Source organism: Lepidothrix coronata, unplaced genomic scaffold (genome assembly GCF_001604755.1).
Source record: "Lepidothrix coronata isolate B3197 unplaced genomic scaffold, Lepidothrix_coronata-1.0 Scaffold31, whole genome shotgun sequence".
NCBI classification, from domain to species: Eukaryota; Metazoa; Chordata; class Aves; order Passeriformes; family Pipridae; genus Lepidothrix; species Lepidothrix coronata.
In genome coordinates this window covers 3,588,158-3,606,997 of record NW_016690211.1, presented here as the reverse complement: position 1 = coordinate 3,606,997, position 18,840 = coordinate 3,588,158, and the positions used below count along the sequence as shown (strand labels likewise).

Here is an 18,840-nt window from a genome sequence, read left to right as displayed (position 1 = left end):
CAAACTCTACATGAAAAATGGAAAAAGTTATGTTTGTGCTTACAATATAAAGCAAAACTTGTGAGCTGGCTTGGTTGGAATATATGAAGTAAAAATATTTAATATCCTCCTCTCTTCTACAAAATCAAAAATACCTCGTTAGGCACATAACAATCTATTAAAAATATGTCCATTATTACCTTCTTCTCAAGAAATATAATCCTGATTGGGCGATCCTAAATCTACTTCTTTATAACTATTAGAATGACAGTAATTCCATAGAAGTCAATGAACTTCCTAGATTTGGACAAATTCAAAAATGAGTGCAGGATTTGCTCTGTACCTTTGACAAATTCAGAGAGCAAAGCACTAGAGTTTAATTTATCCCTTTAGACATACACATATCTATATCCTTATAGACGAATTCCTGCAGACAATTCTTGCTATTGCAAAGCTGCATCCAACTGCACTATTGCTTCTTCCATTTGTACATCCCAATCTGTAGAAAACCAGTGCTGTGACACTTTGAGCTCTGATATTTAGAGATGTGCATTTCAATCTAATTAAATTTCAATAGTTTTAAAACAATAATCAGATGATCACTTTTTTACATGTGAGAACGAGTAAAGAATAATTTGATTAGACTTCTTCAAATATAAGGCACAGAATTCATCAGCATACCATAGGCATGTATTTATCAGAGGTATCAATGATATTCATATTAGACGGTTTATAAAATACCCTTCCTTAGTTTGGGTAGGCATGTTAGAACAATTTTCCAAGCAGAAGAGTATGGGAAGAAAACCTTCTAATTTTTTTTCACTTTAAGGAGGGGGGAACCAATCCTTTTAACATGCTCATTACTCAAAGAAGAATTCTTTAAAGATGCATAAATAATTGCTGTCCTGCTTCCAAAGACAGCACAGCAGTCATTTCACAAATCACAGCTGGGGTGCACTTGCCAACTTTGTTGGTCCTAAACAAGATTTTTAAATCAGTCTTATGCATCAATAACAGTAAAATCCAAAAGGAATACTATGCAGAACACTGAACTGCTCAACATAATGCTTTTTGTTATCTATTTTCTGATGCTAAAAGGCTATAAACTCAAAAAGGAAACAAAGCAGTGTTCTGGCATATTTTAAGACCACAGTATGGTACTTTTCACTCCTGAATTAGTGCCACAGACACGCTGATGTACGCAGAGGAGACTGTCAGAGTTTTGTATTTCTGCATTTTCAAGTATGTCCTGTAACTGAAGAACAACAGGGAGGCAGAGACAGAGCCAAAGGCAGTAGTATTACTGTTTTCATCTCTGGTTCTCATTTGCAAATGTAGAATATAGAGATTCAAAGCAAGAATTAACAAAGAGTTGCAGAGAAAGTGAATATAAAGGCTAAAAAATATGGTAACTTTGCTCTGACTGAAAGATCTGTGTCTAGAAAGTCTCAGTTTTTAATATAAAACCTTATTCAGATTATTTTGCCCCACATAATGACAAAATGTTGCTTTTTAAAAGGAGATTAAGTGATTTACAAATGTAAATCCCTTTCAAAATCAATAGGTCTTAGGCCATTGAACCACTTAGCTACTTTAAAGTATTTATCCATTAAATACTTAGGGAGGATTACAAGCAGGTGCCTAGGAAGTGAATACAAACATTTAATTTACAAGCAAAAGGTTGCTCTTTTCACTGCCCATCAAATGCCATTTCCCATCTTCCATGGTCCTTGTTTAATCATCAGCAGCTCTCATGTCTTTCATTCAGAAATGCTAAGAATTAAGCCCTCCATCTTTCCCAACTGTACTGCACACAATTACACTGGCATCTCTTCCCACTAGTTGCTAAAGTCACTATTTTTGTCCCCTTTCTCTGTGGACACAGCACTCACTTGTCTCAAATGAAGGAGCTTGCCTTGCTTGTTCCCCACACGTACAGTCAACTCTTTTGTCTTTCCAATACACCTGGTGCTCACTTAACATCTTACAAACACTGTTTGAAAAGGATTGTTCCTTTTATCTTTTGAGGGACTTTGTTCATTACCTGATTTGTTATTTATTTTCTGAGCCCTCAGTATTTTCTTCAATTCTACAGGTCTTCTTTAGAATTTTGTCTCTTTGACCATGAAATTTTAAATACAAAATTTCCTCTTTTTTTCTTGTTAAATACACTTTCTGTGATGCTTCCCCCCACCCCTTGTTCTCCATATTTTGTGCTTTGGATATTCTATACTCAAGACATTAACAATCATCTGATATTTTATTTTTATTGCAGACCTAATTTTTTTTTTTTGCCATTTACAATTCCTTCAGTTAAATGTATCCCTTAAAAAGAAGACAACGCAACATAATGCAGTTTCGACTTTAATATAAAGCAACTAAATTCTAACTAGTCTTGCCTATTACACAGCTCTTTTACACCTTGCAAAATGATGTACTGCTTGCTCTCTGTGTTCATGTCTCATAGGCAGTGTTAATATTTATTCATTCATTTGGGCACTGGCAGGCGTCCTTTACCAAATCTGTTAGCTGTGGTTCAAGAAACAAGCACTCCCAGCTGTTTTCTGCCTTTTCCTTCACCTTGAGGTTACTGCCCTTTCTTCAGAGTTGAAAAACGAAGCCAGCACACACAACTCATCACTACAGGGCAAGATCAGAAGCTTTTTCCTCTCAGGCAGATTAAAATAAGACGTTGCTCTTTGCACTGAATTATGTGTATGGTCCTCCCCAGCACTCGCCAGCATGGGGCTGTAGGAGTCAGCAGCTGAAGGGAGGCAATTCCTGCAGTCGTTTCTAAAGTGAACATGAGTCAATACCCCATGTTATTTCTGACACTGAAAATACATTTTTTCAGTTCCACTTTCAATATAACTTTTAATAGCTTTTCAGGGGCATGCCTTTTTTTTTTTTTTAACTGTAAAGAACCTTGACATGTATTTTGTGTTCAAATCCCACCGCACTGTTGGCTCTGCAAGAGAAGAGGCTCAGCGATGTCCTGCTCATCAGCATCCCACGCTCTCTGCACCGACCCACCCTGCTGGCACTGCTGGCATGCTCCTGCAGCCTTGGCACGGATGGCTTCAGACTCAAGGCTAAGGCAGCGACAACTTTCATAACCAGCTACAGTAATTTGTTAAAATGTTCATCGAAATAAACAGTTCTAATAACATTAAGTGAGGAATGATTCCTTGGGGAAACATTTAGGCTAAAAAATAACAAATCTGCATGAAGAGCCTACCAGTGTGAAGCGCATTGTGAAAGGAAAAGGTATGAAAAGATTTTATTTCCCAACACATAAGAGAATGTAATAATTAATTTTGCTGAGGGAACAAGAAGGAAAGACATAGAGCAGTACTTTCATCCAAAATATGCTGCATTTTTCAAGGTGAATGTTACTGTAGAGCTCAGAAGAAGAACTGCCTAGACCAAAACTGTTTTGTAATAACCATTTTTACCATTAAAATGCAGGGGTCTTGACTTTAAAAAATGGCAGTTCTCCAGAAGGAAACAGATTTGGATCCAGCTGGCCTTCCCAGCCAGATTTGTATCAATAATGGGATAAGCTATTTCCTGGAAGTAAGCAACTAGCTTCTATTTTCAAGCTTCTTGGAGAATATTTGCTTTTTCCATTCTAACAGCTTTGCAGATGTAAACAATGTAATCTTATTTTGAATTTGAGATAAAGTATAACATAATATTTTTGCTACAAAACACTACGTACATATACTCATGGCACTCTATCCATAACATAATGAAATATCATAAATTTATAATGGAAAAAACAAAAGAACTTTCAAATACTACTTTTTTTAAAAATCATGCAAAGTTTTCTGCATTACCTGCCCTCCATAATAAAATTCCTCAGAATCATTATCTCCTTCAGAGTCTTCTTCAACTGTGCTGTTGTGCCGTGACTCCTTAATGAAAAAGGAAAGTTAACAATGATAAAAGTAATATGCTGATCTTGCATTTATAGCTCTAAATATAACTACAAGAATTACTTTTTTACAAGTAAGCTCATAGCATCCTTTCTTAAGAGACCTTTAATTATAATTTTTCCAGAGGGCTGATTTTAAGAATAGTGAAATATGAGAGAAAACAAGCACCTAATACAGGGTATATGAAAATACCTGAATATATGTTGGAGCAATAATTCTTGTCTGGCTACAGAGACAATGTGGTATTTTAAAGAACTGGATAATTCAGCAGACTATGCAGGGATACTTCACTCTGTGCTTTTGCTAAACAAAGCATAACTTACCCACCAAGACTGGTTCTGGACTTAGTTCTTTTGCTGTTTCAGCGACCTAGCAATTTTATTTTACTTTAGTCTTGTAAATGAACTCAAACACTTTAAGGAAATAATTTGATTCCAAACACAGAATACCTAACATTTCCTTCTGTGAAAAACTGACACACCATTGGCTAATTACTCTTTTTAACAGAAGGTCCATGCTGATACCAGAAAAGTCAAACATAATTTTCTGACTAGCTGTGCTCTGAGACAGTGAAAAGTTAAGGATTAGAAAGTCATATGCTTACCTAAGTAAAACCTGCTCTAAATAAGCTGCCCTGTGAATAATTGCATCAAGTAAATAGAACTGATCATGGTACAGACTGCAACTCAGCATGAGATGAAATGTTATATTCTGTTTCCCAAGAATGGAACCTTTTCTTATAATTATGCAATTGCTTGAGATATTAATTCTTGTTTCCCACAATGCATACATTATTTCTATGACCTATGCTGACTAGGAACCCCTAAAGACCACCTGTTAAAATGGCAATTCTTCACTTTAATCTGAACATGATGTACCAGCTGCTTCTTTTTTATTTATGTCCTGCACAGAACTGCTGTAATGGAACAGAAATCAGAGGTATGAATCAAATAACAGACATTACCCCTAAAATCCATAGTCATGAATGTCAAAATATACACATATCAACAATTTCTATAGTCAGACATCGTAATCCCATTTCCCTATCTCTGCCTTTCAAATTCTGCTCTATTCACTGTATGTATACATACAGCGTAAAAATTGTATTTTGACCAATCTTGTAGCAATTTTGTACAAGGTATGAAAATAATTTCTGCTTCTACTTCACTGAAAAGAAATAAAATTGCTTTATTCTTCTTTGTTTTAGAACAACCTTAGCTCAAAGGGAAATCTGTTTTAGAACAGGACTCAACTGAACAAAAATTCCAAACTCTCACATTAGAACAGTGAAAAACTAATCATATCCTAACCAAACCTTCAACTGCGTAGCCAACAGAAATGGTCAGTATTAGAGACTTTCTATAAAGGGTTTTTATTTTCAGTACTTTCACATTTAAATACCTTGTTCAATTAAAAACAAAATAAAAGTTCAAATCCTGTCCCACAGAAGCTAACTATATCTCAAGCTTTTAATCAAATGGGTGAATTCTTCCCATACTTGAATTTTTCCCATGTTCACAGAGCACTGAATACAATGATGAGCCAGTAGAAGCAAAGTATTTTCAATGCAGTTTTTTGCATCAAATCAGGTTTCATTTACTAAAAAAAAACTAACAATGCATACAGCATCTAGACATGCTTATCCGCCCCTTCCAAGGTCAAATACAGATCATAGCCTTAAACGCAGTCATCAAGAAACAGCATCCATCTTACCAAAGGAAATCTTAACTCAAGCACCTGAGTTCCTGACAATGCTTGAAGTAGGAGCCTATGTGGTACTTTCTTTGAGCCCATAACACTGTCAAGCCTTGCAGACTTCACATTAGTGCCACTGCTTTCTTAATGTCTCAATGAGACTGGTCAGGGAGTGATTAGCACCAGGTACAGCATAAATACAACCATGACTGGAAGACCTTAATACTCAAGACCCTACTTATGGTGAGGAGAGTCAAGCAGAGGTCTAGAGCTTCCAGTGGGACTGCTGCAGGCTGCATGAAGAAGCAGTGAGCTAAATAACTGGGATGTGGTCTTATGTGCAAGAGCAGGCTAAAAGGTAATGTGATCACAATCTACTCCTCCAGGAGAGCTGTATTTTTAGGGCAGATAGGGTCTACACCACTGTCAAACAAAAAAATGAGACAAACGTCAAAACCACATTTCCTAGGACAGGAGGAGAATTTCTATCACAATTAAGTGAATCGCTGGTTCATCCACACATGAAACATGCTCAGGTTTTAAAATGTGTAAACATGTACAGATTGCATAAGCACACTTTGATAGGAAGTCTGTGGTAACCATTCATATTTTATTATTTACTGCTGTTTCTTAAAATAATTTCTGTAAAAATATGTATACAAGAAATACATACCTCTCCATTCTCCCTCTGTAACTTTGATTTTATGGATAAGCAATAGTTGACATCACTGTTTTTTCTTATTAATTCTTTAAAAAAAAAGAAAATAGGGAATATATGTGAAAAAATGTGAAATCATTTTGCATAAGCAGACTTGGAATTCTTAGTTGCAGTAGGAGAGCAAATAAGGAACAAAAAGTTACAGATATGAAATGCATCAAAGAGTTTACAATGCAACAGTCTAAAATTAGGAAGCCCCTACCTCCCATGTTTTTAAATGTGAATTGAAACTCAGCTGATTCACCCAGGACATCTGTTTTTGCCAATTTGTGATTTACAATTTAGCATCATTCATTAATTTTGTATAATTTATAAAAGAATGAAAAATCAAAACCCCTCATGAAACTTAAATCAGATCATCTTCCATATAAAACATGGGGTTTCACTCTATTTTAAATGATGGGTTTCATTTCTTTTCAAATTAAAGAAGTATTTGCAAGTAAAATTAATTTCAAACTCCTGACTATAATACCAAGATTTTGTTTGTGTGCCACTGTACCCACTTCAATAAAATTACTCTTGATTTACATCTGTAAAAATGAGATCAGAGACAGGTGATCAGAGATCATACTGGTCTTCCAGTGGAATTCAAAGTAATTCTGTGTTATGCAAAAAAAAGCTCTACAGACTTACAATAGTAATAATAAAAAAATTACAAATTCAAGTGTCCCTATCTGAAGAACTGCCAGAATTAAGACTGTCTGTGCAGTTTCTTCAGTAACCTGAAACAATCTGAGAATTTATCTGCTAAATTATAAAATGTCTCTGTGGAATATTCACAAACCTTTATTATATACAGTATAAATGCCTGTATGCCTGACAAGCATACCTTTCTGTGTATCAAATAGTTTTTAAAAATAAGGAAATAATTTAAAATGAGAGGTTTCCAAAATCATTCGGAAAAAAATATATCGTTTTGCTAATTTAGTGAAACAGCTGAACCACTTTGTTTGAAACTTCCTGAAATAATTCACCAGAGGCAATGGTAGTTACAGACTATTTCATCTACAATGGTGAAGATTTAGTGAAGTTTTAAGCATGTGAACACAAAACCTTTTAATTGAGAAGTATTAAGCACCTCCAACTATTCAAGGGGAATTTCTCTAGCACAGGCTGCAAGACATTAAAAGAATAAAACACATTTGCCTACACAAATGTGGTGATCCTTAAAGGAGGTATTTTAATTTCTTCTGTTCTGAAAGTAGGACAATTTACTATGGCAAGACTGTGAGAAAATAGCAAACTGTACAGCTGTATACATTAACACATCTCCCTTTAAATGTGGACTTGTCTTTCCTCACAAAGTATGAACTTGATAAAACTATCCAGACATAAGATTACCTGTAGCAATTTGATGGAAAATTACTGGAATTGGTTCTGTTGTGACTAACACATCTTCATCGTTATCAGAACTGGAAACATAAGTGTTATCTATGAAAGAAAAACATTTTGCATGGTGAAGTCCCATTGTGCTCTGCCAACCCTTTCCCATGTTTCTTGTCCCACCCTTGTACCACAAGGAACCACTTTGAAGTTGGTTAGGGGAGCTAAGCACTACCTTCCTGGTGCGTTTGGCTTTTTTCTTTTAAGATTGTTAACAAAAAGAAAGAATGGAAGATTCAGACCCAACCTTTATAAAGCAAACCCCTGGAGTTCAATGTCATGGCTTTTATGACTCACACCTAGCAGTGCTCTGAACCAAACCACAAGGCTTACTGTGGCCAACCTTTTCCAAAATTAATACTTGTTCTCTGTTTTTTTGCTATGCCTGATACTAAAACTCAAGCTAGATCTGCTGTGCAGAGTGAAGGCTGCACTGAGAGCTGGGTATTAACAGCCAATTATGCAAAATAGCCATGCCTCATTTTGTCTAGTCACACAAAGGTTGTTTGAAGTGTCTTCTAATCAGTGGATAACCTTTCCTGTGCCCGATTCAGGAAAAAAAAGTCATCCCACTTAACAAAAACATTAGGTATGGATATGAATATGATAAGTCTATTCCAAATTTTCTTTAAAAACATAAGGATTAGGCTGAGGGTTGTGTTCTGTTTGGTTTTTTTGGTTTGGTTGCTTTTTTTGCTTTCCAACCAAACGTTTACCGACAACAAACAAGAAGCAGCAAAATTTTGTGTACTATCTGCACAAGCTAATTTTGCGTATATTGCTGAACCGCCTATGACAGTAATGGTATTTTGTTTTCTAATGATCTGGGCTGAATTGAAACTTGTGCTCTAGAGCAGAAAGGCTGACAATTAAGACAATACAGATAAAGAGACAAATAAAAGAACTGAAGGAAGGACTTATCTATTACAATTCTGAACAACTCAGTTCCACATCAGCAAAGTTCATGAACTCACAAGTAATTTCAAACATACTGCTGCAACCTCAAAGCCTTTGACCCAGGTGCTTCCAGTAAAATGTTAAAGACATTAAAATTAATTGAGAGGAAAATTCAGTAATATCATCCTTTGTATCACAGCACGGCGTGCCACACTGCCTGGGCAGAACAGCAGCCACACTGCCACACACAAATGGGTCCTGGGGTTTTCCTGGCCACCTGGGAAACAGCCTTTCTACCACGTTCACATGCATCTGCCGAGTCTGACACTGTCCTGCACCTTTGCCTGCTTCCACTCCTATGCTGTCCCATGAGGGCCCTGTGAGTGATCTGTGGTTGGCTCAACACACACAGACTGTGTGCAGGCAGTGCTGCAGGAGGCCAACATCGATTCCTAGGCGGTCCAGTGGGCAGAGCAAACTGCTCCATCAGCTGAGTTGGTGTCTGCTCAGCTGCACGCTGGGCACAGGGACACGTTTTAGAGCCACAGCATCATGCAAATTAAGTGGGGTCCCTTCTGCCAGCATTCACTCCTTCTCCTACTTTTGTCTGCCGGTAGGAGAGGCATTGAGCTATGCCTCCAGGACAGCTGCATCTTACACTCTCCAAAAAGACCTGTCTTGCCTCTATTTGCATACTCCACCTTGTTGTCATCATTTCAGTGTCAGCCTCACCATGCTGGATAGTTTTTGGGCAAAAACAACACAGGCCCATCCCTTTCCAGGCTGGAGAGTGCAAGTTACTGCCATAGAGTCTAATGAACTGGGATAAGCGAGGACACCATTTGGTTCTAGATATATCTAACACCATATATAAGGATGGGAGAAAGGAAATCCTTGTGCTACAGCTTATTGCTGTACAAAAAACCTAGGAAAAGCAGTATGTTCTGCAATGAATACACATACATATATGGAAAAAAAAAGACTGCTTAGTAATAGGTTTTATAGATTTTTATTATGTTTTTATGTCCATTGTCATTCTTTCTCGGCAGCTGGATAATGATTTTCACTGCCAAGTTGGCGTTTTTTTTCCTTTTCTATTTGGCAGTTATTAGGTTTTTTTTTTTATATCTTCCATCAATCTGATGAAACTTGAAATTAAGATATTGGCTTTGGTTTGTTTTCTTCAACATCCAGTTCCTAACACACTACACTCAGGAACACCTCTCCTCTTAAGAGGAGGATCTAGTACCTGGACCTAGTGGAGGGATGCAGCAAACTACTTGCTGCCAAACTGGTTCTCTCCGTTTCTGCTGCAGTCTAATGACGTCTAAGAAAAGAATGTTTCTGCTAACAGGTATGTAACCCACAAATCAGTGGGATAAAAGACTACAGCAGTTCTACAAGTTTATGTCAGCCAACACAAATAATTCTGAACATATATTCATTAGCAAAATGCTTGCTGCTGTAAAAGCTCTCACAGGAGTCATGATATTCTCATATTAATAGGACTTTAGTCTACTCATTGATGTTATATTCTATAAGTGCTACTTAGGAGCATTATTTTCAACAGTTGTGCCAATGTTACAAGAAAATTGTTACAGAGGTATTTTGTTGGAATTGTTATTACCTGCCACTAAACTTTTCAGTTCTATTTTCACAATTTCAGCAATGGATATGTAACTTTCAGACATTACTGTCTCAGCACTATTCCTGTTAAGTTTGCAGTGTGCCTTTGTAAGTACATTTTTAGCTTTCGTTCACAATTATGAAACTTTCAAACACTTTCCACTATTGAAAGTTGTCATGTCACATTACAGTTTCCATAGGTACAATTTAATGCTCAGCTGTTTGTATTTGATGCTTTATGAAGCAATTCAGCAACAGCTACACACAGTTATCAGTACCAAGGTGGTGATGCTGCATACACAACAGCAATGCAGACAGTGCATTCATATGCATATTACTCATATTACTCAAAGCTCTTCTTACTTCTGGTGGTATCACTTTAGCTGAATCAACATCATTTGTATAGTGACTTCATGACTTCTATTTTCATATATGTATTGCATGCATTAGCAATTTATCTGATGATCAACTATGACAGCCTTGTCCTGGATTTACAAATTCAATCCACTCTGTATTACACACTCTTAAACTACACAGGACACAAGTCTGGTATAGCTATGCGATAATGGACTTAAACCTTGGACTACAAATTTTTATTGATGAGCACGTGCTGCTCTGAACTCTATCAACTAGCAGCAGCACTTGAAGAACACCTTCCAGTTGAGGAGGACAACAGGACACAGCTTCCCAGACTTGACACCATTGCACCCTGACATGTCCCTGAAACATCCCTTAAAACACATGCCAGAGAAGAGAGCCATGGTCAGCAGTAATGTTAAGCTAGAAATTTAGGACAAAGACAGGAGACAAAGAATCTGGTTCACCAAGTCCAAATAAGTATTTTATGATCAAAGTCGTAAAATGGCAAAAAGTTATTAGCATTCCTAACGAACCTCTTCATCATGAAGCACACATACATCCTGCAAAACCTTGAGATGTGAATGAAATCAGGTCTTCCAAAGCCTTGAAGGGTTGGATTTTGATTTGTAGACGTGCAGGTTTACTCTGTGCTCCAAGCTAGCTATAGTGTGAAACGTTCAAATGCTATCTACCTTTAAAATATAATGGGTGATAGCAGAGAATATTCATCAGGTTTTAAGGCCAACAAAGTCACTCAGGCTTGTAGGCCATTGGGACATGCTACAAATTTGAGGTCTGTCAGACAGAAGTGTTTGCCAGGAAATGAGATCTCATATGCTGTGGGAGTAACTGCTGCTGGTTCAGTGCTCCAGCTTACCATTTAGTTAGGGGTTCCCAGAGGTAAAATTTTGTGATGTTTAGTAGAAGAAACTGTTAATAACACATGGTGAAGATTTTTTCCAACCATTTTTCTCTCCATTCATTGTAAGCGCAATGGAGTAATCAGTAAATCAATTTATGACTGTGCATTTTTTGAATCTCACTTTCTCCCCTTTCTACATATTGAATAGACTAATATTAGTATCATTTTTCTTTCTAGTTTTTATTGGTTAAAAATATATCTAATAAAGGTTGTTAGCATTCTTTCACATAATCCATTGTTTTTAGCACCACTGTTGATTTTTTTGTACATATGCTTCAAACACTGGTGTTTTGATCAGACATAGTCTGCTGCTCATCAGTGAAGAAGATCAAAGTCATACTTCTTTAGAGCTTCTAAAAGAAACAAGAAATATTTCCTTGAGAAAAAGTACAAAGATGTTATGGACAAAGATCAAAAAAGTACAGAGGGTTTAATATCATTCATGGTACTTACACTATTCAACAATCACAGGTGCATAGTGTGGTGCAACCCGACAGTACTACCATGTACTATTAATTGCACAGCACATGTCATCCCTGATTCCCTCTTCTGTTTCTGCTAGCCTGTGCTGCCTGAAGTACCTATGCAGTCTCTTTGTGAAGGAAATTGGGGAAATAAGCTTCCTGAAAACTAGCTTTTGCTACTACCTGGTTGTCTTTCCTAAGAATAATTCCCCTTGTTGAGACTGGCCGCATGGTCACACAAATGCTTTTGCCAACCCAGCTTTGCAAAGTAACATTACTGAAGGTCCTTGCATGGATTCCTGGCTCCAACTAACCCTGAGAGGCATCAATGCACAGTTCACAGGCTTATCTTGGAGAACATGAGTAGTCTCATCAAGGTCTAATGCAGAAGTTCTTTGCTGGCCCTGCGCCAGGCTGCTCAGATTCTTGAAGATCAAGCTTTATCTACAATGCCAAAGAGAGGCAGGGCACTTTCTCACTCCTATCACTGCTGGCTCCAGACACGGAAAGCATTACAAGCCTCAGTCTCTCTAAAGTTGTGAACCTGTGTTCTCACCCTGACCCATCTGATAAATGATGCCTGAAAAGGAGAAATGACTGTGACAATATTCTAACTAATGGAAAATTATTAGCATAAGATGCAGCTGGAAGACATTAACACCCTTTCAGATATTTCCATCTGAATATAGCAAATTGTGGTAACATATATACATGTCTCATGTACAAGAATGTTGCACTGTACCTGGGTAATCCTCAGAGACATGCACTGAATAGGATACACTGTAAAAAGAAAAGAAAAAGAAACGACAACAAAATTAGAAACAACAACATTAACTGCTGGCATAACATTTTTTCCTGCTTCTGTATTATTTTATGCCTATTTATAGGTTCTTGACAGTTTCCAGAACTGAAGGTAAGAGCTATTTTCATGGCTTCCGAAGTGCTCAGCTGAAAATAAAGAGCATCATTGTGAAAGCTTACTTCACTAAATTGGCACACCCTGATTTCAACCTTCTTAAAAGGAGTATCAAAGCAGCACTAAATTCCCTTTACAGTAACATTTCACAATATCTGTATGTATGATTAAAAAAAAAAAGGTCACTGACTCTTTAAACACCAAAACTAGTAAAGCCCAGTTTTCCCCGCACCTGGCTTTTGGGTTTGACTCAAGACTCACCAGGAGGCCTTTCTCATTGTATGAGGCACTTTTGTACATTCCTGTGAGTCTCAGCAAAGGCTCTGGATAGCTTGGTCTCTATTCTCTTATCAAAATTCCACATTTTATGTCTTATCTGTACCTTTGGGTCAAGCTGCATTCAAATCAAATTTGAAAGAACCACAGTCACACTATAGGGTAGCTTCACTACGTGGATTACCTGAATCAACCTCATCAGAAAAGAGTCACTCAAACACATCATCCTGATCCTCCAGCTTAGTCCACGTCTGTTTTCCCTACCACCCAGGGAGACCTTCACTAAACTCGCTTCTGAGAGTAGGACAAATAGGCTGCTCAGTTATCTAACTACCCATCAAGCCTTTCTGGTTTTAAGTGTGCATCTTCATTTTTGCATTAAACACATTCAACTCTGCACCACATTGAAAGCTTTCTGTTGCATAATTCATGCTATTTCCAATTCTAAATCCTATAAATTGTGTCAACTTACTCATATAAATAATACATAGTACAGGTTCATGTCTGTAGTGAGTTAAGCAGACAAAGGCAGGATGGCACAGTCCTCTTACTAAATTTTGGTGTCTCTTGTACTTGATGAAAAAGTGCTGAAAATTGGTTCAGGGGATCTTTCTAAGGGACACGAATACAGCTTCCATGTAGACAAGAAACTGAAGCCAGGTATGATTTTTAACTTTTCTCTCTCATAGGCTTGTGTTAAACGAGCTCCACTTTCACAGTCCAGTGACTGTAAGAGGCAGTCAATATGAAAAAGTAGGTCCCTCCCACTTGCTTCTGTAAGTCAATCTATTAACACACAGTTCTGTCACTTGTTTTTGCATGTCATCTATTCTAGATTATTTTATGTATTGTTTGATTAAGAGGCAAAGATGCCTGTTTCTTCAACATCTGCAAATGTTCACATAAATTGAAGCAGAAGGAGCGTTTATTACAGCTGAGCACAGACTTCGTCACACAACTCTTGACAGTCTCTGTCAAGCCAGCTAAAATCTCATCATTGTACACATTCAACATTTTATTATTTTTTCTCTTTTAATTATTTTTTTAGACATTCGGAATAGGCAGCATCTGTATCCCCTCATCTTGGAGTATTTTCCCTAAGGACTGGACTATTTAAATCTAATTAATCTGTCATGGTGTAAAATATCACTATTTTAAATGGGGAAATATTCCAAAATAAGGAAATGTTTGATCTCACTGTGGTCACATAATAATTTTGCTCTGTGGTGTAGAAAAACAACTAAAAAAAAAAACCACCCCAGGCTGTCAACTGAGGGCCTGTTCTGATCAAAACCCATGTTCTAGATGTTGCTTTTGTTATCCTGACTTCTTCTTTCCACTACCAAAAGAGGTACTTCAATCTTACTCTTTTAGACTGGTTGCTTGCACACCTCTTTGCTGCCTCCAGAATTTCTATATACGGGTTTGTTTTAATGCTGAGAACAAGAACAGGGGCTGAAGAGTTGCACAACTTCCATAAGTGCAGATACTCAAAACTCAACTGGGTAAAGCCTGCAGCAACCTAACCTCATTTTGAAGCTGGACTTGAATTACTCTATGTGCACATGTGCAGAAATTCTATGGAAGTGTGTTTTTCTTCATCATGTAGTTATCCAAGGCAGCAACTTCCGTGGTAATGCTAAATGGAAACTAGTAACCAAAAAATATACTGTACATCTTGTGAGATGGAATAAATAAAAAGGTTCGTGAAAACGCAAGTCGGAAATAGTCTCAAACCAGACCCTGTGGGTACTATTCAAATCCAAGGTCTGATCCAGTACCCAGTAAATCCAGCAGTAGGAAGAATAAATGGGTTGAGTACCAGAGAGGCGGTGGTGCTTTGCTTGGGCTTGTCATCTTGTGTTAGTTATGTGTGGACTATGGAAGCAAAAAGTGGAAATAAAACTAATGAACAAAACAAAACTTGGATTTGTGTCTCAGCTCACCTCTGTGATTGTCACATATGATCACACTTGGGCACATTTTTCTGCATTCAGGATAAACTGCTTCCTACTGACTGTGCACATGATTTGCCAGAGAACAAGATATTACAAGGCTATTAAAGGTCTCTTAAGGGACTCCTGTCTTGTAGCCACCCAAGCATTCTCTCACTGACTTCAATGAGATTTAGAGCCCAGACAGAAACACAGGACTGTGATGGCTTACAGCACCTTAACGTGCACAGACTTCAGTAAAGATGCAGAAGTTCAACACCTCTCAGTGTTAAATCCTCTCAAATCCAGAGAAAGCCTTTACTGAAGCAGTTTTCTCATTTAAGTACTCAGAAATGCAACTGGAATTAATTTAGGCCTGGCCCTCACATAGAAGTACAACATGATTGTTCCAGTGAGAGATGTGGTTTTTCCCCTCTGGCAATGCAGTTCCTCTGTACAACCTTACTGCAGTTATTAAATACAGCTTATAGCACTATAATTTATTTCCATTCCCATAAACACATTCTAACCATCACCATTGCTCGTTCAGTTATATTGCTTTAGCTACACGAACACAGATAAACTTTTGAGTGTAAACAAAGCCTTGATGATGGTGCTATTCCTGTTTTATCAGCCCAGACCCACTGCAGAAAACATCCTGCAGTACATATGTTGCTTGACCCGCAAGCTCAGAACAAGCTTCATACCAGAAATGGCCTAGAAAATTTTTCTTATTTAACAAACAGTAAAGCACCACGTGAGAAATTAGTGGGAACTGTAAAGTTTCACTGCTTATGTGTTTTTAATGTAAATTTCTTATTGCTTGAAATAATATTAACATCCACAGCCTTGGCTTAGTAACACTTTTAATCACAGGGGTCTCACTGTAAGCATTTTCCAATGTGTTTTAACCATATCTGTTCCTTCTTCAGAAAGATTATTCTGCAATGGTTCATCTCCACTGGAAAAATAATTCATTAGCTAGATAGGGATGCACCATGTAATTGCTATTTTTCACATTAGTCTGTCACAAATAAATATGAAAAAAGGAGATTCGCCTGCATTTGACATTACTATAATTTATGAAAGCTAGTTAAGAAGAAGTGGAGAGTCCAAAGTGATTATACTACCAGACAAAATGCTACTCCCAAATTGCATCTCTAGGGCAAAGAAAAATATCTGTGAAAACAGAAAAAGACAGCAAAGCAAAAGATACTTTGATAAAGCACATTCATAAAAAGGAAAAGAACCAGCTTCACCTCCTTACATCAATTTGGAAGACTGCTTCCTGAGCTTTGAACTGCGGTTTTACCTATCATGATACAACCTAGGATCAAACATGCATCCTAAAGCCACAACAGTAATGCTGTAGCTTGGATGCAGCTTCTCATCAACTCTATGTTATCTCAGCTCTATACCACTGAGAGCTTTTTTTGGATTTTTTAACTTTTATGGATTTTAGATATAGTTTCTCTCTAGGAAAGAAATCCTTTAAGCTGAATTTCCAGCTGTTTTGCACAGCAGGAACAGCGTGAAGCATCTGGCACAAATCTAAGATTCATGCCTATGTAACAGTTATGACAATTCAACCAGCTCTGTTGCACGGCAACAACTAACTTACTGCCTTATCAAGTGTGGAAACTGTGATCTAGTTTCTATTCCAGTTTTAGTTGTCTCTAGTAGAGCTAGAGCTCCATGTCCTAATGCAAGCTTGCAAACTTGCTGAAGAAAGGAAATAAGATTTTTTTGTCATGTAGAGTCTTACAGTAGTCTAACACCAATCTATAACAGGATACCAGAAAAGAGTAAATAGGATTTCCTTAATCTTAATGCATCTGGAGCTACAGAATTCAGAAGATGTTATTTTTTGTTTACAATATTCCAAAATCTCAGATCTAACCCATTCAAGACGGTGAGATGAAAAAAATATTACTGAAACTTTCATACAAAAAATAAAATTATATTGGTTACAACTTTGGACTAAAGGGCCTTTTTAATGACCTACATAATACTTCTGAAAGTACAATACAACACAGAAACTATCTTTTCATTCTCTTCTAGTGAAGCAGTGGAAAGGAATAAAGTCCAGTTGAGGAGATGCAACTGAAATTGCATTCTTTTACAAGTTTCTAGCTATCAGCTCCCAAAATTCATACTCATCTTCAGTATCTACACATAACATGCCACAGTAGATTAACATTTCACGAATGTCCACTAATTATACAGAAAATGTTTCCATTCCCATCTTCAAGCCTTTGTTTTCTTATCTTTGAAAATGCTCTCAAATTCTTCAGTGGATTCCTATTATTACCACAGCCTTTAGCCTCCTCTTCTACTTCAATAAGATCACCATTTGATCCTGAAACCAGACCATTCATATTGCTTTATTTCTGACCAGCCTTCTTCTTCAAACAAAATTGCTTCCAAAAAAGCATTCCACAATGAACACAAGCCACTATCTTTCCTACTAACTATTCTGAGATCCAGTTTGAAATTTAATAGCTTGACAATAAATCCCATCACAAATACAGGGTGGAAATTATGATTTTCAGAACGCATATTGTGGGATTCCACCCAAACAAAACTTTCAAACTGCATTTCTGAAATAGCTGACCTTTGAACAAGGGCCTTCAGAATTTATAGGAAATGAAGGCATTTAGACATTGGCCAGATGAAAACTAGGTGCACTATCTACAAAAAAAAATCGGATTACTTAACAAAAACAAACAAACAAAAAACACTTGTTTTTTTTAATTGACTTTATGTGAATTAGGTGATGTAAATTAGAGAATTACAATTCAAAACTAATATTTAAACACACTTCAAAAGGCTTCACTGTCAAGTCTTTCTTCCATTTTGTATCTAGATTACATGCATGCAAATAACAGCAGAAGAGACTCAGCAGTCATTAGCAGCATATAGAAAACTATAGCAAAAAGATATCTTCTGTTTAACTGACACCACCAAAAGACTAGTCTTATATAAAGTCACAGCCTGGAGACAACCATTTCATTCTATGTTGAAAACAGAACAAACAAAATAACAGCAATTGAAAAATAAGCAAAAATTACTCCTGTGTTACTTACAGGCAGGACAAAGAAACTTAAATCAAACTCTCCATTTGGTGTTCAACTGCCACAACTCTGAGTGAATGATAAATGTTGAGGGTTTTGACACTGTATGAAGAAATGAAATAACTACTCCATCACTTAGTTTATACGACTGCTGTGCCATTAAACACTTCATTACATTTCAGTGGAGCTCCTAAAAAAACAATACAATTACACTACAGAAAAAATAATCTTGCTTTTCCACTCCAGAGCTTTTGAAGGATTCCATCCCACCCAGCACATATCAGATGAGGAAATGCTCCACCGAAGCTCATATTCAGAAACATACACAGAACTATGGCAGTATTCTGAATTTTCCTATCTTATAGATTTTGTTCTGACCCCAGATCACACTTCTGTTATTTCTGGAAACAAGTACTTCATCCTTTCCTAAAAATTTCAATATGTATTCCAAAGGGTGCAAATTTTGGTTAGCACTATTTTCTTTTTTTATTTTAAATATTTGCAGCTTGCTACTCTACTGGATTGTGAACCATTTCATATCTTACTATTTTCTGGATTCTTGATTAAACAATCCGATGGATTTCTAAACAGCTTTTCAAGTACCCTTTCAAATGCTTTGAATGTGCATGTCTGCATCTCAGCAATTTCTTTTTAGATA

At 36.9% G+C, this 18,840-nt stretch overlaps 1 protein-coding gene across 4 annotated transcripts in view; it reads right to left on the bottom strand.

Annotated features, from left to right (window-relative positions):
- PARP8 (poly(ADP-ribose) polymerase family member 8) overlaps nucleotides 1–18,840 on the bottom strand; it is a 119,001-nt gene that overhangs the window by 46,702 nt on the left and 53,459 nt on the right. For all 4 annotated transcript variants that reach the window (XM_017811361.1, XM_017811363.1, XM_017811360.1 and 1 more), the window contains 4 exons: nucleotides 12,725–12,762; nucleotides 7,672–7,761; nucleotides 6,286–6,359; nucleotides 3,819–3,896 (listed from right to left, as the gene is read on the bottom strand). In XM_017811361.1, the coding sequence (XP_017666850.1) occupies nucleotides 3,819–3,896; nucleotides 6,286–6,359; nucleotides 7,672–7,761; nucleotides 12,725–12,762 (280 nt within the window). The remainder of the gene's footprint in view (nucleotides 1–3,818; nucleotides 3,897–6,285; nucleotides 6,360–7,671; nucleotides 7,762–12,724; nucleotides 12,763–18,840) is intronic.